Source organism: Chelonia mydas, chromosome 9 (assembly GCF_015237465.2).
Source record: "Chelonia mydas isolate rCheMyd1 chromosome 9, rCheMyd1.pri.v2, whole genome shotgun sequence".
NCBI classification, from domain to species: Eukaryota; Metazoa; Chordata; order Testudines; family Cheloniidae; genus Chelonia; species Chelonia mydas.
The window spans coordinates 77,766,130-77,783,420 of record NC_057855.1 but is presented as its reverse complement, the minus strand read 5'-3'; the positions used below and the strand labels follow the sequence as shown (position 1 = coordinate 77,783,420).

The 17,291-nt window shown below is 43.8% G+C and overlaps 1 protein-coding gene across 8 annotated transcripts in view; it reads right to left on the bottom strand.

Annotated features, from left to right (window-relative positions):
* The window catches only part of OPHN1 (oligophrenin 1), a 123,417-nt gene that overhangs the window by 46,201 nt on the left and 59,925 nt on the right, over positions 1–17,291 (bottom strand). For all 8 annotated transcript variants that reach the window (XM_037908345.2, XM_043522147.1, XM_037908346.2 and 5 more), the window contains 5 exons: positions 15,736–15,807; positions 4,199–4,300; positions 3,319–3,429; positions 2,113–2,217; positions 872–1,001 (listed from right to left, as the gene is read on the bottom strand). In XM_037908345.2, coding sequence (XP_037764273.1) covers positions 872–1,001; positions 2,113–2,217; positions 3,319–3,429; positions 4,199–4,300; positions 15,736–15,807 — 520 coding nt within the window. The remainder of the gene's footprint in view (positions 1–871; positions 1,002–2,112; positions 2,218–3,318; positions 3,430–4,198; positions 4,301–15,735; positions 15,808–17,291) is intronic.

Here is a 17,291-nt window from a genome sequence, read left to right as displayed (position 1 = left end):
CTCTTGCAACCCTTTTAATATATCAGATTATTTATTTGGACAAGTCCAAATACTAACACTCACTCAAACCCTTGACACTGCCAAAAGTGGGGTGAAAGAATATCTGGAAGGAATGGGAGGGATTCAACACCCACAGTGTCTCTATCAAATCAAACATCAGGAACCTGATATGGGCTTTCTCTGCAATATATAATTTACAGCCTCAACTGAACTATTATTGGACATAGTATAATCTTGATAAAAAAGGAAAGAATAGACTAGATTTGGACTCCAGCACTTCAGACTCAAGCTTTAGACTCCAGGCACGGGATGAAGCAGCAAGTTAGAGACAGGGAGTGGTACTGCAGCCACTCTGTAGCTCACACTGAGATAGATGGGCACTGAAACCTTTCTTATTAAGCAAGAGAATATTGGTCAGGATACCAAGTTTATTCTGGTAACGAATGGCTAAATCTCAATCCTCCAAGCCTCAGTCTCCCCATCTGTAAAATGGATTATTAAATCTTACCCAGACAATCACCAGAGAAAAGGCAATTAGCATCTTGCATACATGTCTCAGCCAAAAGATGGCATCTGTAACAGTGCCTGCCACACCCACACCAAGACTGCACTGCATTTACAGCTAGCTCTGGATCGTGATCAGGTATGTAAGACAGTAGGTACAAGGTGGATGGGAGATATGAACCCACTTGCTTCTGGCTCAGTGACTAGCACACCCATACAAACATCCCCATGGCTATAATAGCTATACAGACTCCTGGCTGCAAGCTGAATGAAGCTTAGAGTTGGACGCATAACTAGGCAAGCTGTACAACCTACGGCTGGACCCTACACTTGTTTAATGTATACAGATGTGCACACAGGCCATTACATTTCTCCTGAGTGTACAGATAACCCTCTATGGTTGGCTTCCCGGGTAGCTTGCAAGTCAGGGGAGCTTCTTTCATCCTTTTCTTCAGGTCTTCCAACTCCTCTCGCGTGCTGGAAAAGTGATTCCTCGTCTGGTGAGAGAACAAAAGAATGATGCTTGAACATGGGCAAACAAATCTGGTAGCTGGCCCCCAAGTTTCCAATGGGCACTCACAAATGCACTGTCAGCATGCACAAAATGCCACACGCCCATCATTTGTTGGAATGATCAGTGGCAGATTGAAAAGATGGCATCAAAAAACCCCAAGTCCTGAAGCTAGCAGAAAAGCTGGCCCATAACGGTCAGTGGACAGACAGGGTTGAACATCATATGCATGGAGCTGGGGACACGGTGGCTGAGGAACAAAATGTGTTACGATGGAGGGTAGCTTTTTGTTCTTTAATAATGAAGAGATTACAAGAGAACATTTTAACGCCAGAAGGATGAGGCACCTGAATGAGTTATCATTACAGAGTACACATAGTTTGCAACAAACACATTAACTTGGGCACTGGCTCAAGCCCTGTGATAAGAATAATCATGCACATAAAGAATGTTTGCAAAGTTTTCACTTGCATTTCTACCATTTTGTTAATACAGAATCATGTCACCTCTCCAAATAAAATAAAAATCAATTATTTTTAACTCATGTACAGCAATTCAAAAGGATTTAGCAGCACACTGGGTTTGGCACAACCTTACAGCTCTTGTTCCTGAGGCTATGAAAGTTGGCCATGTAAGGGTACAAATCTTTTTACAGTTAATTAACCATTGTCCCAGCTTACAAGGGCTGTGGTGGATTCTCCATCGCATGAAATCTTTAAAATTAAGATTGGATGCCTTCTAAAAAGCATACCCTACCACAACTACAAGTCAGTGGGTTTGATACAGAAATTACTGAGTGAAATTCTATGGACTGTGTTATGCAGATGGTCAGAGTACATGATCACAGGAGTCCCTTCTGGCCTTAAATCTATGAAATATGCCGTAGTAGCACCTGTAGGCTGTTCTTTCTAGGAGGAAAGGAATTTATGGACAGAAGGCATTTTTATGAAGGAAAGAGCATTTTTGTGCCCCTCCCAGAAAGCAAACAAGGGTTGTCCACCCTGCATGGGAAAGGTTTTTATGCCAGAGGTATTTAGATGCATGACAGGACAGAGAGCATGATATGAGAGTGTGTGTGCAGCTGGACAGGAACTTACATTCTGCAGGCTGAGCTGAAGCTGCTGTTTATAAGGGAGGAAGTCCTGCGTGAGTTCAACGGTCAGGTTGTTGTATGTAAAGAGGCTGTGAAGAAAGGCCAACACCTGCGCAGGAAAGAAAGAGGATGGGTTAGCCTTTGCGTCAAAGACAATAATATAAAGTCAGGCAATAGGTGGACAGAGAACAGTTTTAATTAAATCAAACCTGTTGTGATCTTTACAGTCGAACAGAATTAATAACAGCCATAAAATAAAATATGGAGTCAGGTGAGAGGAACCCAATGCAGATTGGATTTGTACCCAGTGCTCTGACAGTGAAAGTATTCACAATTGCTCAAGTAATGATTTTTTTAAAAAGTGTAATCTATACATATGCCTCATAGTGTCAACTGATCATACTATGCTCAAATCGTTCAGACACGGGCCAGATCCACAAATCCTACCCAGTTATGCTGTAAGCAGGATCGCAGAAAGAGGGGCATTGGTGGTGTTACACACTTTCATTCTCCCACAATCCTGGGGGCAGATGGAGATGTACTTCACTGGCCACAACAGCCCCCAGAGCCATGAGAAGTCTGGGCCACCACAAATGACAGCTATGATCCTTTGGATGTGTGTTGCCTGTCACAGTAAAACACTACCAGAAATGAAAGATTTCATTGGAAGAACAATGAAAAACTTAAGGATAGAATACACCAAGAGCTCCTCCTTATGTACACTTACCCAGAGGAGGTCCTGCTCTAGGGTACAGTTATTCATTCAACCAGCATAATGAGCTGTGACCCACAGGCTCCCTGTTAAAGTGCTGAGCCTGCACCAGACAGGCCTGTACTGTACCACAGCAGGCAGCTGGGCCAGCAGGCATCTCTCCCTTTAGTGTCACTCTTCAACCTTCAGGGGCTACTACATCTCACCACACGCCAGGCAAATGGGACAATCCTTAGCAAAATCTGTAGCAATGTGCTCGTTAGGCACATTTCACTTTTAGAGATAAAAGAAGACCTCACTATTCTTTATCTTCATGAAGCAGCAGCAGAGGTAGTGAAACAAGGATCGCTAATGCTGTACGTTTGGCTTTGCCTCATCATAGGGGCCTATATGGAATCGTTAGTAGGACAGGATCCAATTTGACATTTCCCACCCTTCCTTGCTCACCTGGGCAAGTCAATAAATGTGAGAGTGTGATGATAAAAAGGAGGCACTCACCGGCTCCACAATACTGAACTTCTTGCTCTCCTGCACTTCCTGGATCTGGTACACATACTCCAGGGATGACTCAAAGAAATTGTGTCTCTCTTTATTAACCTGCAAGTCAGCCTGCGTGAGAGGGGGTGGGAAAAAATTGCATAAAAGAATAATAATTCTTTAGTGGTGTCTGTATATTTCCCTGCAATGATAGCTATTACTTCTCAAGCCACAAAAGAAGCCAACCCAGGTTTTGAATGCTCTATGGGGACCATATCTGACTGGAACACTGGTCACATTTCCCATTACAATGTCTCTTAGCTGCATCCCATACGCTCATATGAATTCAGAACTTAGTGCCACTCTGCAAGGAATAAGTCTTTTTTTTAAAGTGCATTAGTTTTTGTGAAAGGTGCCAGACTGAGACACCTGCAAACGGCAGTTCCCTATCTAACCACAGAACCAGTACAGCAAAGGCACAGAGAATGCAATTGGAAGAGTGTCCCTGCCTCACACACCCATGGAGGACTGACACCAGGACTTCTGGGTCTAAAAGCAGGGTCTCTTCGGCTTGAGCTCAAGGACCAAGTTTGTTAGCTGAGGTGGCAGCAGACTCAAATCTAGGCAGTAGAGGGCCAGAGAGACATCTGTGTAAGCACAGACTACACCAGCTTTCCTAGACTGCCTTGTCAATGTGCTTCAAACTTGATGTGAAATGACTACCCCCGGGAGTTAGAGACAAGTTCAGTCTGGATGGACCATTCCCATCAAAAGGAACTTTACATAGATTTAATCTTTCATTATTGAAAGAGACGTGCATTGGCCAGGAGTCCAATGTACCTGCTATTACTTCTTCTCGACTCCAAGAAACAGAAACTTTTAAGGAAAATTTCACACTTGCCTCCTGTAACTGGGACTCTTTTTTCTTAGACGATAAATGCAAATGGCGATCCAGCATGGAATAAAACTTCTCACCGTCCTTCTCAAACTTTTTCTTTCTTTCCTAGAGATCGAAGAGTTGACACAGAACTGGATAGTCAGAGTTAGTTTGGCCTCTTCAGGTAGGAACAATGCAACAGTGTCAAAATACATTGTACAATATAATACTACCATGAAGAAAAATGATGGGCCCATCAAAGTCGGGGGCCACCTCATATTTTCCATGTCTGTTTCTTCTTTCTCCAGCCAGTTCCATACACTGCTCTCAAATACACACAGTGACAGCTCGGGCATACTTCACAGTACAGACACATTCAATATTTTCTATTATCATCAACACAGCATAAGGCAGCCCGGCTGGAGAGGTTTCTTTCAACAAGCTTTCAACTTGTCGACTTCTTTGCTTTTAACTGAACTTGAAACTTACTAATGAGAGAAAACAAATATACCTTGTTTGCTGATATTTTACTCATCTCAGATCAAACAAAAACTGGCTAAATGCTTTAATACCAAAGACACACCCATCCAAGACAATTAAAGATTTATTAGGATTTCAGTGTTTTCCAGGTTTTGAAGCTTTTTGAAAGTATTTGCATTCTAAGTTGTACCAGCGCTGAAGCAAAAGATTAAATAAAGTTTTGAAAGGGCTAACACATGGCTTCTTATTGATCGCTATTATGTATTTAAAATACACACACATTGGTCAGGGAGAGAGAGAGAGAAAGAAAGAAAGAAAGAAAGAAAGAAAGAAAGAAAGAAAGAAAGAAAGAAAGAAAGAAAGAAAGAAAGAAAGAAAGAAAGAAAGAAAGAAAGAAAGAAAGAAAGAAAGAAAGAAAGAAAGAAAGAAAGAAAGAAAGAAAGAAAGAAAGAAAGAAAGAAAGAAAGAAAGAAAGAAAGAAAGAAAGAAAGAAAGAAAGAAAGAAAGAAAGAAAGAAAGAAAGAAAGAAAGAAAGAAAGAAAGAAAGAAAGAAAGAAAGAAAGAAAGAAAGAAAGAAAGAAGAAAGAAAGAAAGAAAGAAAGAAGAAAGAAAGAAAGAAAGAAAGAAAGAAAGAAAGAAAGAAAGAAAGAAAGAAAGAAAGAAAGAAAGAAAGAAAGAAAGAAAGAAAGAAAGAAAGAAAGAAAGAAAGAAAGAAAGAAAGAAAGAAAGAAAGAAAGAAAGAAAGAAAGAAAGAAAGAAAGAAAGAAAGAAAGAAAGAAAGAAAGAAAGAAACACCTTGATGGTGCATGAACTTAACAAAGCAACTAATGATTTGACTGGTGCCACCATAGGAAAAAGATCCAGATGAGGCCAGAAAAGAGACACTGGTATCAGGAGGGTGAATGCAGCAACACTCAGAGAGAAGTTCAGCTGAGAAGCTATGCCCCACCACACAATGGTTGTGAAATCATTGAAGAGGGTGGGTTTCCCCAAGATGCTAGTCTTTTGATTGTCAAACAGGCAAACATTCAAACTCCAAACTGGAAAATGAACCATTCTGTGGCTGGTGACTATTGGTAGACCTCATTAGTAAAAATCAAGCAAGACAATAGCCTCAATCATAGCTCCAAGCAGATAAGAGGAGGCTTTTGCATATCAAAGGACAGGTCCTCGAATGCCAAAAAACCTTTTCTCTCTCCCTGTCAAGCTGTTTGGTCTATTTGTCAATCCAGGTATTTGAAAACCTAGGCAAGTGGAAAGCAGGGCTGGAAAATCCAAAACCCAGGAGGACTTACTGATACCCCTGCACACATCCACACAAAGCCTTGCCATTCTCAATCTCCTGCTCCTGGTATGCCCAGTCCAAATGCCTGTCCCTCTACTTGTTTTAAAAAAACATTTTACACTAGGCCAAGCTTGACAAAAGAGACCATTCATATAAACAACACAACACATTGCTGGCCCGGCCCCCCTCCCCTATCTGAGACCCCCTGCTTCTCGCCCCCGACTGCCACCCCGTGACCCCTGCCCCATCCACCCCTCCCACCCCGCTCTTTGTCCCCTGACTGCCCCCGGGACCCCTGCCCCATCCAAACACCCCTTCTCCCTGACCGCCCCCGGACCCACCACCCCAAACTGCCCCCTGCTGCCCCATCCAACCTCCCTCTCCTTCCTGACTGCCCCCCCGGAACCCCTGCCCCATCCAACCCCCCTGTTCCCCACCCTCTGACCGCCCCGACCCCTATCCACATCCCCGGCCCCTGACCACCCCCAGAACTCCCCTGCCCTCTATTCAACGCCCCCTGCTCCCTGACCGCGCTGCCTGGAGCACCGGTGGCTGGCAGCGCGGCTGCACCAGGACAGGCAGCTGCGTCGTGCAGCACAAAGCACCGGGTCAGGCCATGGCTCTGCAGCTGCGCTGCCCCAGGAGCTCACAGCCCAGAGCATTGTGCTGGTGGCGCAGTGAGCTGAGGCTGCGAGGGAGGGGGAACAGCAGGGGAGCGGCCATGGGTGAGCCTCCCGGGCCAGGATCTCAGGGGCCGGGCACTACGGTGCCGCGGGCCAGATGTGGCCTGCAGGCCATAGTTTGCCCACCTCTGTCCCAGACGCATGGGCATCCAGGAAGGCTGTGTGCGATGCCCTTGCACCCGCAGGTGCCTCTCCCGCAGCTCCTATTGGTTGCGGTTCCTGGCCAATGGGAGCTGCGGAGCCAGCACTAGGTGCAGGGGCAGAGTGCTGAGCCTCCCTAGCTGCCCACGTGCCTAGGGGCTGCAAGGACCTGGCAGCCACTTCCAGGATCCACACGGAGCTAGGGCAGGCAGGGAACCTGCTTTAGCCCCAGGCCCCCACTGCGCCACGGACTGGAGCCGCCAGAGTCCCTTTTTGACCGGGCGTTCTAGTCGAAAACCAGATGCCTGGCAACCCTAATCAGGCCCAGCTGCTGAGTACAAAAGCAGAAGGAGGTAAGTGATGAGAATCTGTTAGGGGAGAGACCAGGCCCAAGAGAAGAGCAAATGGTGCACTCCTGCTTGAGTCCGAGAAGGGAATAGATTTTCTTTTTAATAATCCTGGGAAGAGAAGCACATTTATGGGGACTATTATTGGATTGTTACGGAATCCTGGAAAAAGAAAGGTCATGTTGTGTTCGACAGACAGAAAGACCTGGAGTCTGTTTATTTGCTCAGATGCAGACGGTTCACATTCCTGAGGACAGACAGCCCATACCACTACAGTCTGTTACCAACCTCAGTGCCCACCTCAACCAAGCAAAAGTTAAAAATATAAATTAAACTCCCACAGCAGCTACTCTTCCTCCCACTGTAAAAGGCAGTGACTATTCAAGTCTATGTCACAGGGAGCAGAGACAGTACTGGCTGCCATTCTGAGAAAAATACTTCTGGCCCCCTACAAAGTTCCCTTTCCCACATCTTCTGTCACCACTGTTGTCAACACAATAACTATGAGAAAATGACACCATCCTTGCGGAGGCACCAACTGTTGCAATCTTGGAGCTTGGCAACTGTGATAGGCTTTCACCTGCAAAGATATTTGAATGGACGTTTGCAGCATAGGGACCCACTGAAGCCAAAAGACCTCTATACTGTACTTCCAAATGTCACCAGTTGCAAGGTCAGGACATAATAATTTGGAGTCAGCAAATTCATTTCTCAAAATAAAGAAAAGCTCAATCGTCAGCTCTAGTGGATGACAGCAAGAGGAAAAACTAGTTACAGTGAGATCTGAATAGAAAAGCACTTCTGCTGAAGATCTGGTACAAGATATTGGCAAAACAAAAGCAAAACCCTGCTGCTAAAACCCAATCCAAAACCACACAGACTAAAGGGGTGTTAATCTCAATTATTATTTAAACAAACACACTCCCAAACCATCCATTCATACCCTGAGGCACCACACCAACAAAGCTAGGAGCCTAAGTGGTATTTTATTTTTAAAACAATGATCCACAAAAATGCGCTAGGCTTTTAAAACCATTTTTCATAGAAGTGTTTTAAAATAAAGCTACATGGAAGTCTGACTGCTGCTGAACCACTGCTCTTGGATTACAGCTTCCATCCTTCCCTTCTATTTACTGTATCAGGCATTAGGGCTTCGCAAAGATATTTTGGTACATGTACAGTACAATACAAATATGAGGTCATGTACAAATTTACACTCCACATACAAGCTTTAAAGCAGTTTGGCAAATACCTTTCTCCAAAAACACTGTGCAATACTGAAAAAGTGTAAAGAATGGCATGAAATATCTGTGGGACACTGTTTGTTCTAACCAGGCTAGAGAACTCCTGCCCTATTTCTAAGAAGTAATAAAAATAAATGGCTGAAAAAAATCAATTCAACCTGTCGATTCCGGCTTGAGTTCTATGCTCAAGAGGCAGTTCCCGGAACATTCATGCCTGTCTGTGCTGCCAAGAGCCATATGTTAAAAACAACAAATACTCTCTGCTCCACCCACTTGCAGTGAAACTGCCACTTTAGTCAGTATTTTTCATCCATGTGAAATGGGTCACTAGGGATCTCAGAAGTATTAGTAATGGTCAGAATAAGATTTAACTATGTTTTATGCTTGAAATAAGTAAAAAAAAAAATCACAGTCCATATAAAACAAAGGAAGGCACACTACTGTGGTGACACTACCAGAAAATACAACTTAAATGCTGCCGACAGACTTCAGTTAATGGAAACTTGGAAGAGGAAGAACATGGGTTCATAAGTAAATGGAAGACGTGACAACCAAAGCAGGTCCAGTTTTGCATGACAGGATAAAATGTTCTGGAATACCATGTCCTCCTTTTCCATGACTCCCAGCAAGCGAAGACTCTCGTGAAGAAACAGAAGCAGTACATGTTTCTGGTTTATTGTAGTGTGTGCAGAGTCAAGTGATACTGTAGCAGATGAGAGAAGGCACCAGTCAGTGAAAAAACATTACTATGTATACACACAATTGAGTTAAGGATTCTCATGACTTGTGGCATTAGCTCAGATTGGGCAGTTCTCTCCAGGCAAATGCAATCTGCTTTTATGGTGGTGGAAGATTACTTCCATATAAAAGCCTGCAGGAGTGAGAGAAGGATCTTTTGTATATCAGGAATGGAAATGCCATTGCCAGCTATAGTCAGTCAATTCTTTCAGAAACTGCTCTTTTCTTCCATAGTTTACCTGCCATCTAGAATAGTGGACACTCCACACCACGACATGCAAAGGGAAACAAAATGAGCGGAGGTTTTCCCCAGGATTTGAGGAGATTGAGCTGACACACACAATGAGTTAAGATCTCTCGTAGAAAGCAATTGCTGCCATGTGAAAATATGAATAGCACAAAACTGAATTTTTGGCAAATAGAAACAGAGGATGCCAATCATTTTGCACTCAGGCTACTTAACATGGAATTAAAAACCAGGAGGACACACTAAAAACCCCTCCCTAATTTGCAGCCAAGGCTTCCAGGAGCTCACTCCATTCAGCAGCCAAGAAAAATGATTGAAGCCCAATCTGCAAACACAAGCACAAATTAGTTGCTCATGAATATTCAGTGAGAGGCAGCATTACCTTCCCATTAGTATGTGCCAATATTCAGAGCCAAGAACCACCCAACTTCCATGTACTCGCTTACCAACAGAAACTACTTATTGTAATTGAATGCAAGACAGAGTAGCCCAGTCAGCATACAAGGTAACAAAGGAAACTGCTCTTCGAAAGCGCTTTGAAAGCCCAGCTCTCTAACCTTCAGAGGATGCCTGTTTAATCAGAAACTAATGAGAGTCCTAGAAGTAGCATGAGATGCCAGGGTAAGCCCAACAGCAGCTAGGGATAACAGTACAACGGAAGGGTTACAATTCCTTTGGCATTCTCTCTCATATCATCTGCTGCTGATAAACTGTGGCACAAAGGCCTATGCCTCCTGGAAACTGGCTCAGTTCCAAGCTTGAGTTGAGCAATAGAGCCGTCAGGGAAAAATAAAAAGCTTGCCTTGCAAAACTTTCCCTTAACCATTTCAGTGCTAATTAGGATCCTCTGAAACTGCCATCCAGTTATTATTATGCCATACAATTATTGTGTAGAATCTAGCCCTTCTGATTATTTCAACTCACTGTAAGGACAAAATCTAGCTTGTCTGCAAGGATCACTTTCACCCTCCTAAAGCACTTGCATGGGACCCATCAGAATGCCAGCACTGTGTGCTATGGATGGGAGGCTAGCACACTCGACAGCACTGCGGGACAAAGTCTGTATGGCCAGCCAGGTTGGGTGAGGGCAGAGGCCCTCCTCCCTGTGAGCATCTGTCGGCAGGCTCTGGAGGCAGGGGGGGAGACACAGAGCAAGATTCACAAGCAGGTGTAAGGGAAGCTGCTCCGCACATTCCCTGTTGTGCATTTCCTGAAGCCTCCTGCCTGCCCTTGTTTTGTCCCTCAACTTGGTCACTTCAGGTTTCATCCCCACAGCTTCAGAGAAGCAAGGCCACAAGGTAGCTCTAAACAGATTTGGGGAAATACTGCACAAATAAATGACCGTGAATATTCACTTGGATTTTTAAATTAACCAGCTTTTGCTGAGTTTATCCCCTAATGTGGCTGGTTTCTCTTGGTGAACATGCAAGTCATGTTTACTGTCCGGCTGGTTTGCAGAGAGTGAATTTCAAACTCACACTGCAAGTACATGCACGTTTATCCAGTCGGGGATCAAAAACAGTGTTATGTGACTTATCTCATTAAACTTAGCTTGCCCACACAACTCAAGACATTGTATATCAAATACATCCACTGATTTTTTTAGGATCAATGAAGAATAAAGATGTGTTGAATAAATTCAGACAATGAATCAGTGTGAGGAAATCACAATCCACGGGCAGATAATCTGAAAGCAGCACAGGCACTAAATTCACCAAATGAATTATTTGCAAATTATATACTCTGTTCTAGCCCTAGCTAATAATCCTCTGTCTCATTTTCATATTAACAAAAAGGTTGAGGGAGGAGGAATCAAAGGAAATAACCAGAAAACTCTGATGCAGAAAAAAATGTTTAATGGCTGTGTTTTCAAGTGATTTTTATGGTATATTATGAGTGACTTAAAATAAAAGTTGTGTGAAATATAAAAATGTTCATGCAGTTGAAAGATGCAGTGTGAGCATTTCTGTAAAAATATTCTTGCATAGTTGAGGGTTTTTTCCCCCCACTTAGTTCCCCAAAATTCTCCTGATTTGCCTCAAATTGAGTTCTAAGGACACAAAAACTTTTCTTCTTCCTCTTTTTGTTGTTGTTAATAATAATTTCTGAACTACATGCTAAGTACTGATACCAGCAAGTATGATTGCTGGACTGGTGCATATTTGAACACTGAAAGTGTGTCTGAAGATGACAAACTGTAGACCAATCCTGCTAACATTTCCTATGGCTTCCGTGGAACAGTTCACAGTAATAGGCAATATACCCACTAGTAGATGTTTGCAGGATTGGGTCCTATGACTTCATAACACACATACACTTCCTACTGCGTCTACAGACCATTAAGTGCCCTTTGAATATACACTACCAACCATTTTTAAACTTCGATGTATAGCAAGAACAGAATCCCACGCAGTAATCAATATTCATCGGGCTAACCAGAATTATCCAAAATAGATTTTCAAAAAAATCAGACAAAGAAAACAAAAAATTCCCAGATTTGTGTCTATCCAGTAGAATCAGCACCTCTGAGTGGATTTCAAACTCTCATAATCGGAATGAATTCAGTGAGGCTGTTAACAAAGGTGTCCTCCACCCAACATACACCTTGTCCACTTCTTATATTTAGAAATGACAAAGAGGTTAGCTGGATGGACATGAAAGCAGGAGGAGGGGAAGGGAACAGACAAATTCTTTTAATGTGAAAAAGCTTTCAGCTTTCCTGCGTGTCACTAGTTCAGCATCATTCTTTAGAAACGTTCTGAAGGGATTTCTGCTGCTCCAGGAAGATCAGAAGCTTTTCTTGACCCTGGTATAAAGTGGTTTCTGCTACACTGTGCATGTGTTTCTCTGAAAAAAAGACTTGTAGATCAGGAGTAACCTAAGACTTCTAAACAGCATCTTCTCACGTGGCCTGGTTGCTGGATGCCATACCCAAATGTTCACTTTCCTACTTTCAAATCCTATTTGGTATTTGACACCTCTCTCTCTCTCCCCAAAACACTAGTGACTTCCCCAGTCTCCTTCCTTTTCCTTTTTGAAGGCTACTGCAATCCAGAAATACGAAGATTAATGGCACAATCTCACTAATTTTCAAATGCCACGATCATCGTAACCAGACACCGTGCTTCACCTGACATACTCTGTACCCAAGGCATATTCTAACCGTAAATGACGTGGGGATTCCTCCAAAATCCAGCGAAGTCTTAACTCCACTGGGATTTGGATCAAGCCCACGACCTGGCCACAGTGAATTTGGTCAGCTATAAATTTAAAAATATATAAAACCATCATGCTTGTTTCTCTCATAGATGGAGTTGATAGAGGATTAGCGCTCTGGGTTTTCTCCTCCTAGATCTCACCTGAACCCATCCAATGATCCTCAACAAGTTCTTTTTGCTTTCTCACTTGAAACCCCAACAAATCCATAATCCAACATCTACATCTGATCTTTCATGAACTATCTCATTTTAGAGTGGATGATGCTTCCAGGCCAGGTTGAGAGACCAAAGTCAGTTCAAGAATCCATTGGGATCCTCTGACATGAGACGAACTTGTAGAGAAACGCAATGCAGGTGTTCCTTGTACTGCCACTCTCCCAGCATTCACGCAAACAAACATTTATCTATAATTCATGAAAACAGCAATCATCCCAGCCCTTGCTGCTGGCAAAGGAGGGTAACTGAAGAAAAACCCCTGTGCTGTGTCCCAGTGAAAGCCTGCAGAGGCATCTGTGTCGGAATACACCATTTCAGAGAGACTCCATTCATCTCCCAGGAAAAGCGGGTTAGTACAGACTCAGATGTCTTAGACTTTCTGGCCGTTTTCCAACCACAGACATCACAAAGGCACAATTCAAATGCCCTTCCTATCTGGCATCAGTGTCCTTGAAAGAGAAGGGAAAACATCTTACAGAAGGCGACTGACAAAACACAGAAAACAGTAATCAAAGGGTACCAATTATTTTGGCCATGCCTCTGCTCAGCATGACTAAAGACCTTGTTCTAATCTCACTCACACTGGTGCAAGTCAAGAGGAACTCTACTGAAGTCAATGGAGTTACAGGAGCGAGGGCAGGAATCAGGCCTTTATATCCCTTCATCTTTTATGGTAGCCCAGTGCTGTGATCTCCAATGGAAGACTCTAATAACTGCGCTGACCCTCATCTGTACTTCACACTGTCTAATACCAGGGGCGCAGACGTTGTGGGGCAATTCTATAAGTAGCACAAAGGATAAACGTTTGTGCTGAGTTAGTATAGATGGAGCCTCAAAGCACTCTGAGCTAGGGTGTGATTCCAAGGTCACATATGCATACTCATGCTAGCTCTCATCAAGCTAGCGTGCTAACCACAGCAGTGTAGCCATGGCAGCACAGGCTAGCTGCCCCAAGTACAAACTCACCGGATGCTCTTGGGTATATACTTGGGGTGGCTAGCCCATGCAGCCTGTGCTACCACAGTAACACTGCTATTGTTAGAGTACTAGCTGAGATCAGAACTGGCATGAGTATATGCATGCCAGCTGGGAATCAGTCACTTGTAGGGTAGATGTAACCGGAGTTAACACTCGGAGACCTCTCCCTGTTTGGTAGTGCTTTGGAGGTGGTGTGATTTCAGGCTTTGATAGGCTCATCTGCACAGGCATGGGGAGAGGGTCTGGAAACTGGGGCAAGGATGGAGCAGGGGACTCATCCATTACGTTCATTTGAGGTCTCCACTTCTTCCTCCACCCGCATGCACTGTGGCACCCAATGGCACCCCACATGGACATCTATCCCCTTCAGAAACTCACGTCCATTGTGCTCTTCCCCACTTCAGGGCATCGCAACAACGTTCAGGATAAAGAGAGTCACACTGAACATGTAATTTCCTAGCTTATGTTGATGGTGTGAGGTGCATGAAATACCCTCCTCATCCCAATTCACCAGGCCACAATGCTTTTCTTCTTCTAGTACCTCCTAAAGACTTATAAAGAATAGACAAAGATCTATGTAACTCTGAGTCAATTCTTTCTCTGGGCTTCCTCCGTCTTCTCCGTTTCAGTCTATTAGACTGTTCGTTGTGTGGTGCAGTGTAACAGATTGGCAGTGTCTGTCTGAAACACCTTACCCTGACTGCAGGGATTGATCTTGCTGGGAAAGGGTTAGATGGGTTTTGTGAACTCCATGAGACAGATGGCTCGTTATTCCACCCAAATAAAGGAGGTGGGAGTGGTTTTCCGGGAAGAAAGGATCTAGTCTGAGCAATCCTGAGGGGACAAACCCTAGGAAGCAGGACTGGAGTGAACTTTGTTACCTTATTATTATTATTTATTTGTATGGTGGTAGAGCTTAGGACCCCATCATGTGAGGTGCTGTACAAACACAGAATAAAAAGATGTAAGCTCTTTGGGGCAGGTACCAATCTAAATAAGAGTTTACTTCCTTGTTAATAAAGACAAACCCCTGGAAGGGGTGAGTTTTGTCTCTACACAGCATGTGTGGACTGTGTTTTTACAGCAGGTGTTTGCTCACAGGCAGGGACGCTTTCATTTTGTCTGATACAGAGCCATGCACATTGTCAGTGTCTAGCACATGTAAATCACAGTTGTATGTGTTTGGTTGGTTTTGGTGTTTGTTTTTTGTGGGGAGCATGGCAGGGGGGGTTACGTATCATTTTCTCCAATGTATTATTTATTAAATGTCAAAGGCTCCAGATGGGTCGGGCTGAATCCCATGTCTCCATTTTGGAGCTGGTTCAGAGCCAGCCTCATTTCAAACTGCCGCTGAATAACGTGGAACCTGAGTCCCTGATGGCAGACAAGGAAGAAATAATCTTTTCTGGTCCACATGTGCAGGCCTCACTTTTCATGATGCGTTGCTTTAAAAACTTAGTCCTTATGAAAGAGCCATGAGAAGCCTTATTTAAATATGTCTTAAACGGAGCCCTCTGGCCATATTCAAGTCCTGATTACTGGTCTCTACAGTTTTTTCTCTCTGATCTATTTTGAGGGGGGCAGGGAAGGAGGGAGGGTTATTTTATTCTGAACTGAATTTAGAATAAAATAAGGTCCATCATGGACCTTGCAAACAAGGGGGAGGGTAAGTAGTAAGGCAAAAGAGGACTTTCATGATCTCTGGTGAAAGAGGATGCAACTTTTTCAGGAAGGTCTGTTTTGGGATTATGCCAGAGCTGAGCCCCATGAGTTCAGGAAGTACCCTTGCTACAGCTCAGGAAGTCAGACTAAAGCCTGGGTGGACTTCCTTGTTTCGGCATGCCTGCACTGGGGCGGAGAAATGTCTTTACTGCTCCTGTTGCACTTGAACAGTACGCATGAAATCTCTGTCTTTAATCTCTCCAGTACCATCCTACTTCTTTAAAAAAACCAACTAATGTATAAACACATGTATAAAACCTACCTTGGTGAAGCCTATTTGTTCCTTACGAAAATTTTCCAGTGGTTTGATCAACAAATCACTAGCATTTTGGACCTGCAGAACACAGAATGAAAAAACAGCTTTGTTACACAGCACATATTTGTGTTACACTAGAGAGATGGGGTAGGAGAGCAAACTGAAAGGCCCAAATTGTAATCCCAGTTCTAATATTGACTTGCTGAATGTCCTTAGACCAAGTCATTTAACCCATGTGTCTTCTTGCCCCTCTATACAATGTAGGTCAATATTATCCCCATCTCTTGGAGCTGTGAAGAAGCACTGTGACAACAGTAGTGTTCAGTATTATTATTAGACTTCCACAGGCCTCAAATCTACTAATACCACAGGATGGCGAGTTAGCACTCTTCCTTAAACTATCTATTACTACCCTCCAGAGTAAATTTCTAACCATTTCTAGTGTGGCACTTTCTATTGGATTACAGGAATCAAAGTGGCAGACTTTTGAAAGTAAGAGGATTGGGAGATTATTCTACTGGATCTTTGGTGCAGGGACCCTTGTTATAATTGTCCTATTGTTGCAATCAGGAATACATAATATGTTTAATATGAGGGGAAGGTTTGCCCCAGCACATCTTCTGGATCTTTCTAGCCCAAGTACCAGACAACCCACAAAACAAATTATAACAAAAACAGGACTTTGCCATGAATAAGATCTGAATTGATGTCCAACTACTATAATTCACACTCAGGAGTTGGGACTATGTCTATAGAAGGGAGAACTCCATCTTTAAAAAGGGGAACAAAGAAGACCCGAGGAAATTCAGACCGGTCAGCCTAACTCTGGAAGCAGAGGGATGTGCTAACGCTGGGAAGCAGTGGCTAGCACATCCCTCGGCCCACGCCACTTCCCGCAGCTCCCATTGGCCGGGAACAGCGAACCACAGCCAGGGGGAGCTGCAGAGCTCCATGCCTGCGGACATTCCAGATAAACAAACTGGTCCGGCCCGCCAGCGGCTTTACCCTGATGTGCCGGGTGCCAAAGGTTGCCGACCCTTGGCCTAGTGGATAGGGAGAAAGCAACAGACATGTTATCTTGATTTTAGTAAGGGTTTTGACACAGTCCCACATGACAGTCTTATAAGTGAACTAGGGAAATTACTATAAGGTGGATCCATAACTGGTTGAAAGACTGTACTCAAAGAGTAGGTTTAGGTTAGATATTTGAAAAAAATTCTAATTATAAGGATACTTAAGCTCTGGAATAGGCTTCCAAAGGAGGTTGTGGAATCCTCATCACTGGAGGTGTTTAAGAACAGGTTGGACAAACACAGGTCAGGGATGGTCTAGGTTTACTTGGTCCTACCTCAATGCAGGGGACTGGACTTGATGACTTCTCAAGGTCCCTCTCAGCCCTACATTTCAGTGATTCTTTGTTTCCAATAAACAACCCCTCTCTGATCACTGCTCTGCTAGACACCCAGGCTCCTTGTCTGGAAGGAGAATCCCCTCAATTCAGGGTAGGGTGTCCAGATGTCCTGATATTATTGGGACCATCCCAATATTAGGGGCTTTGTCTG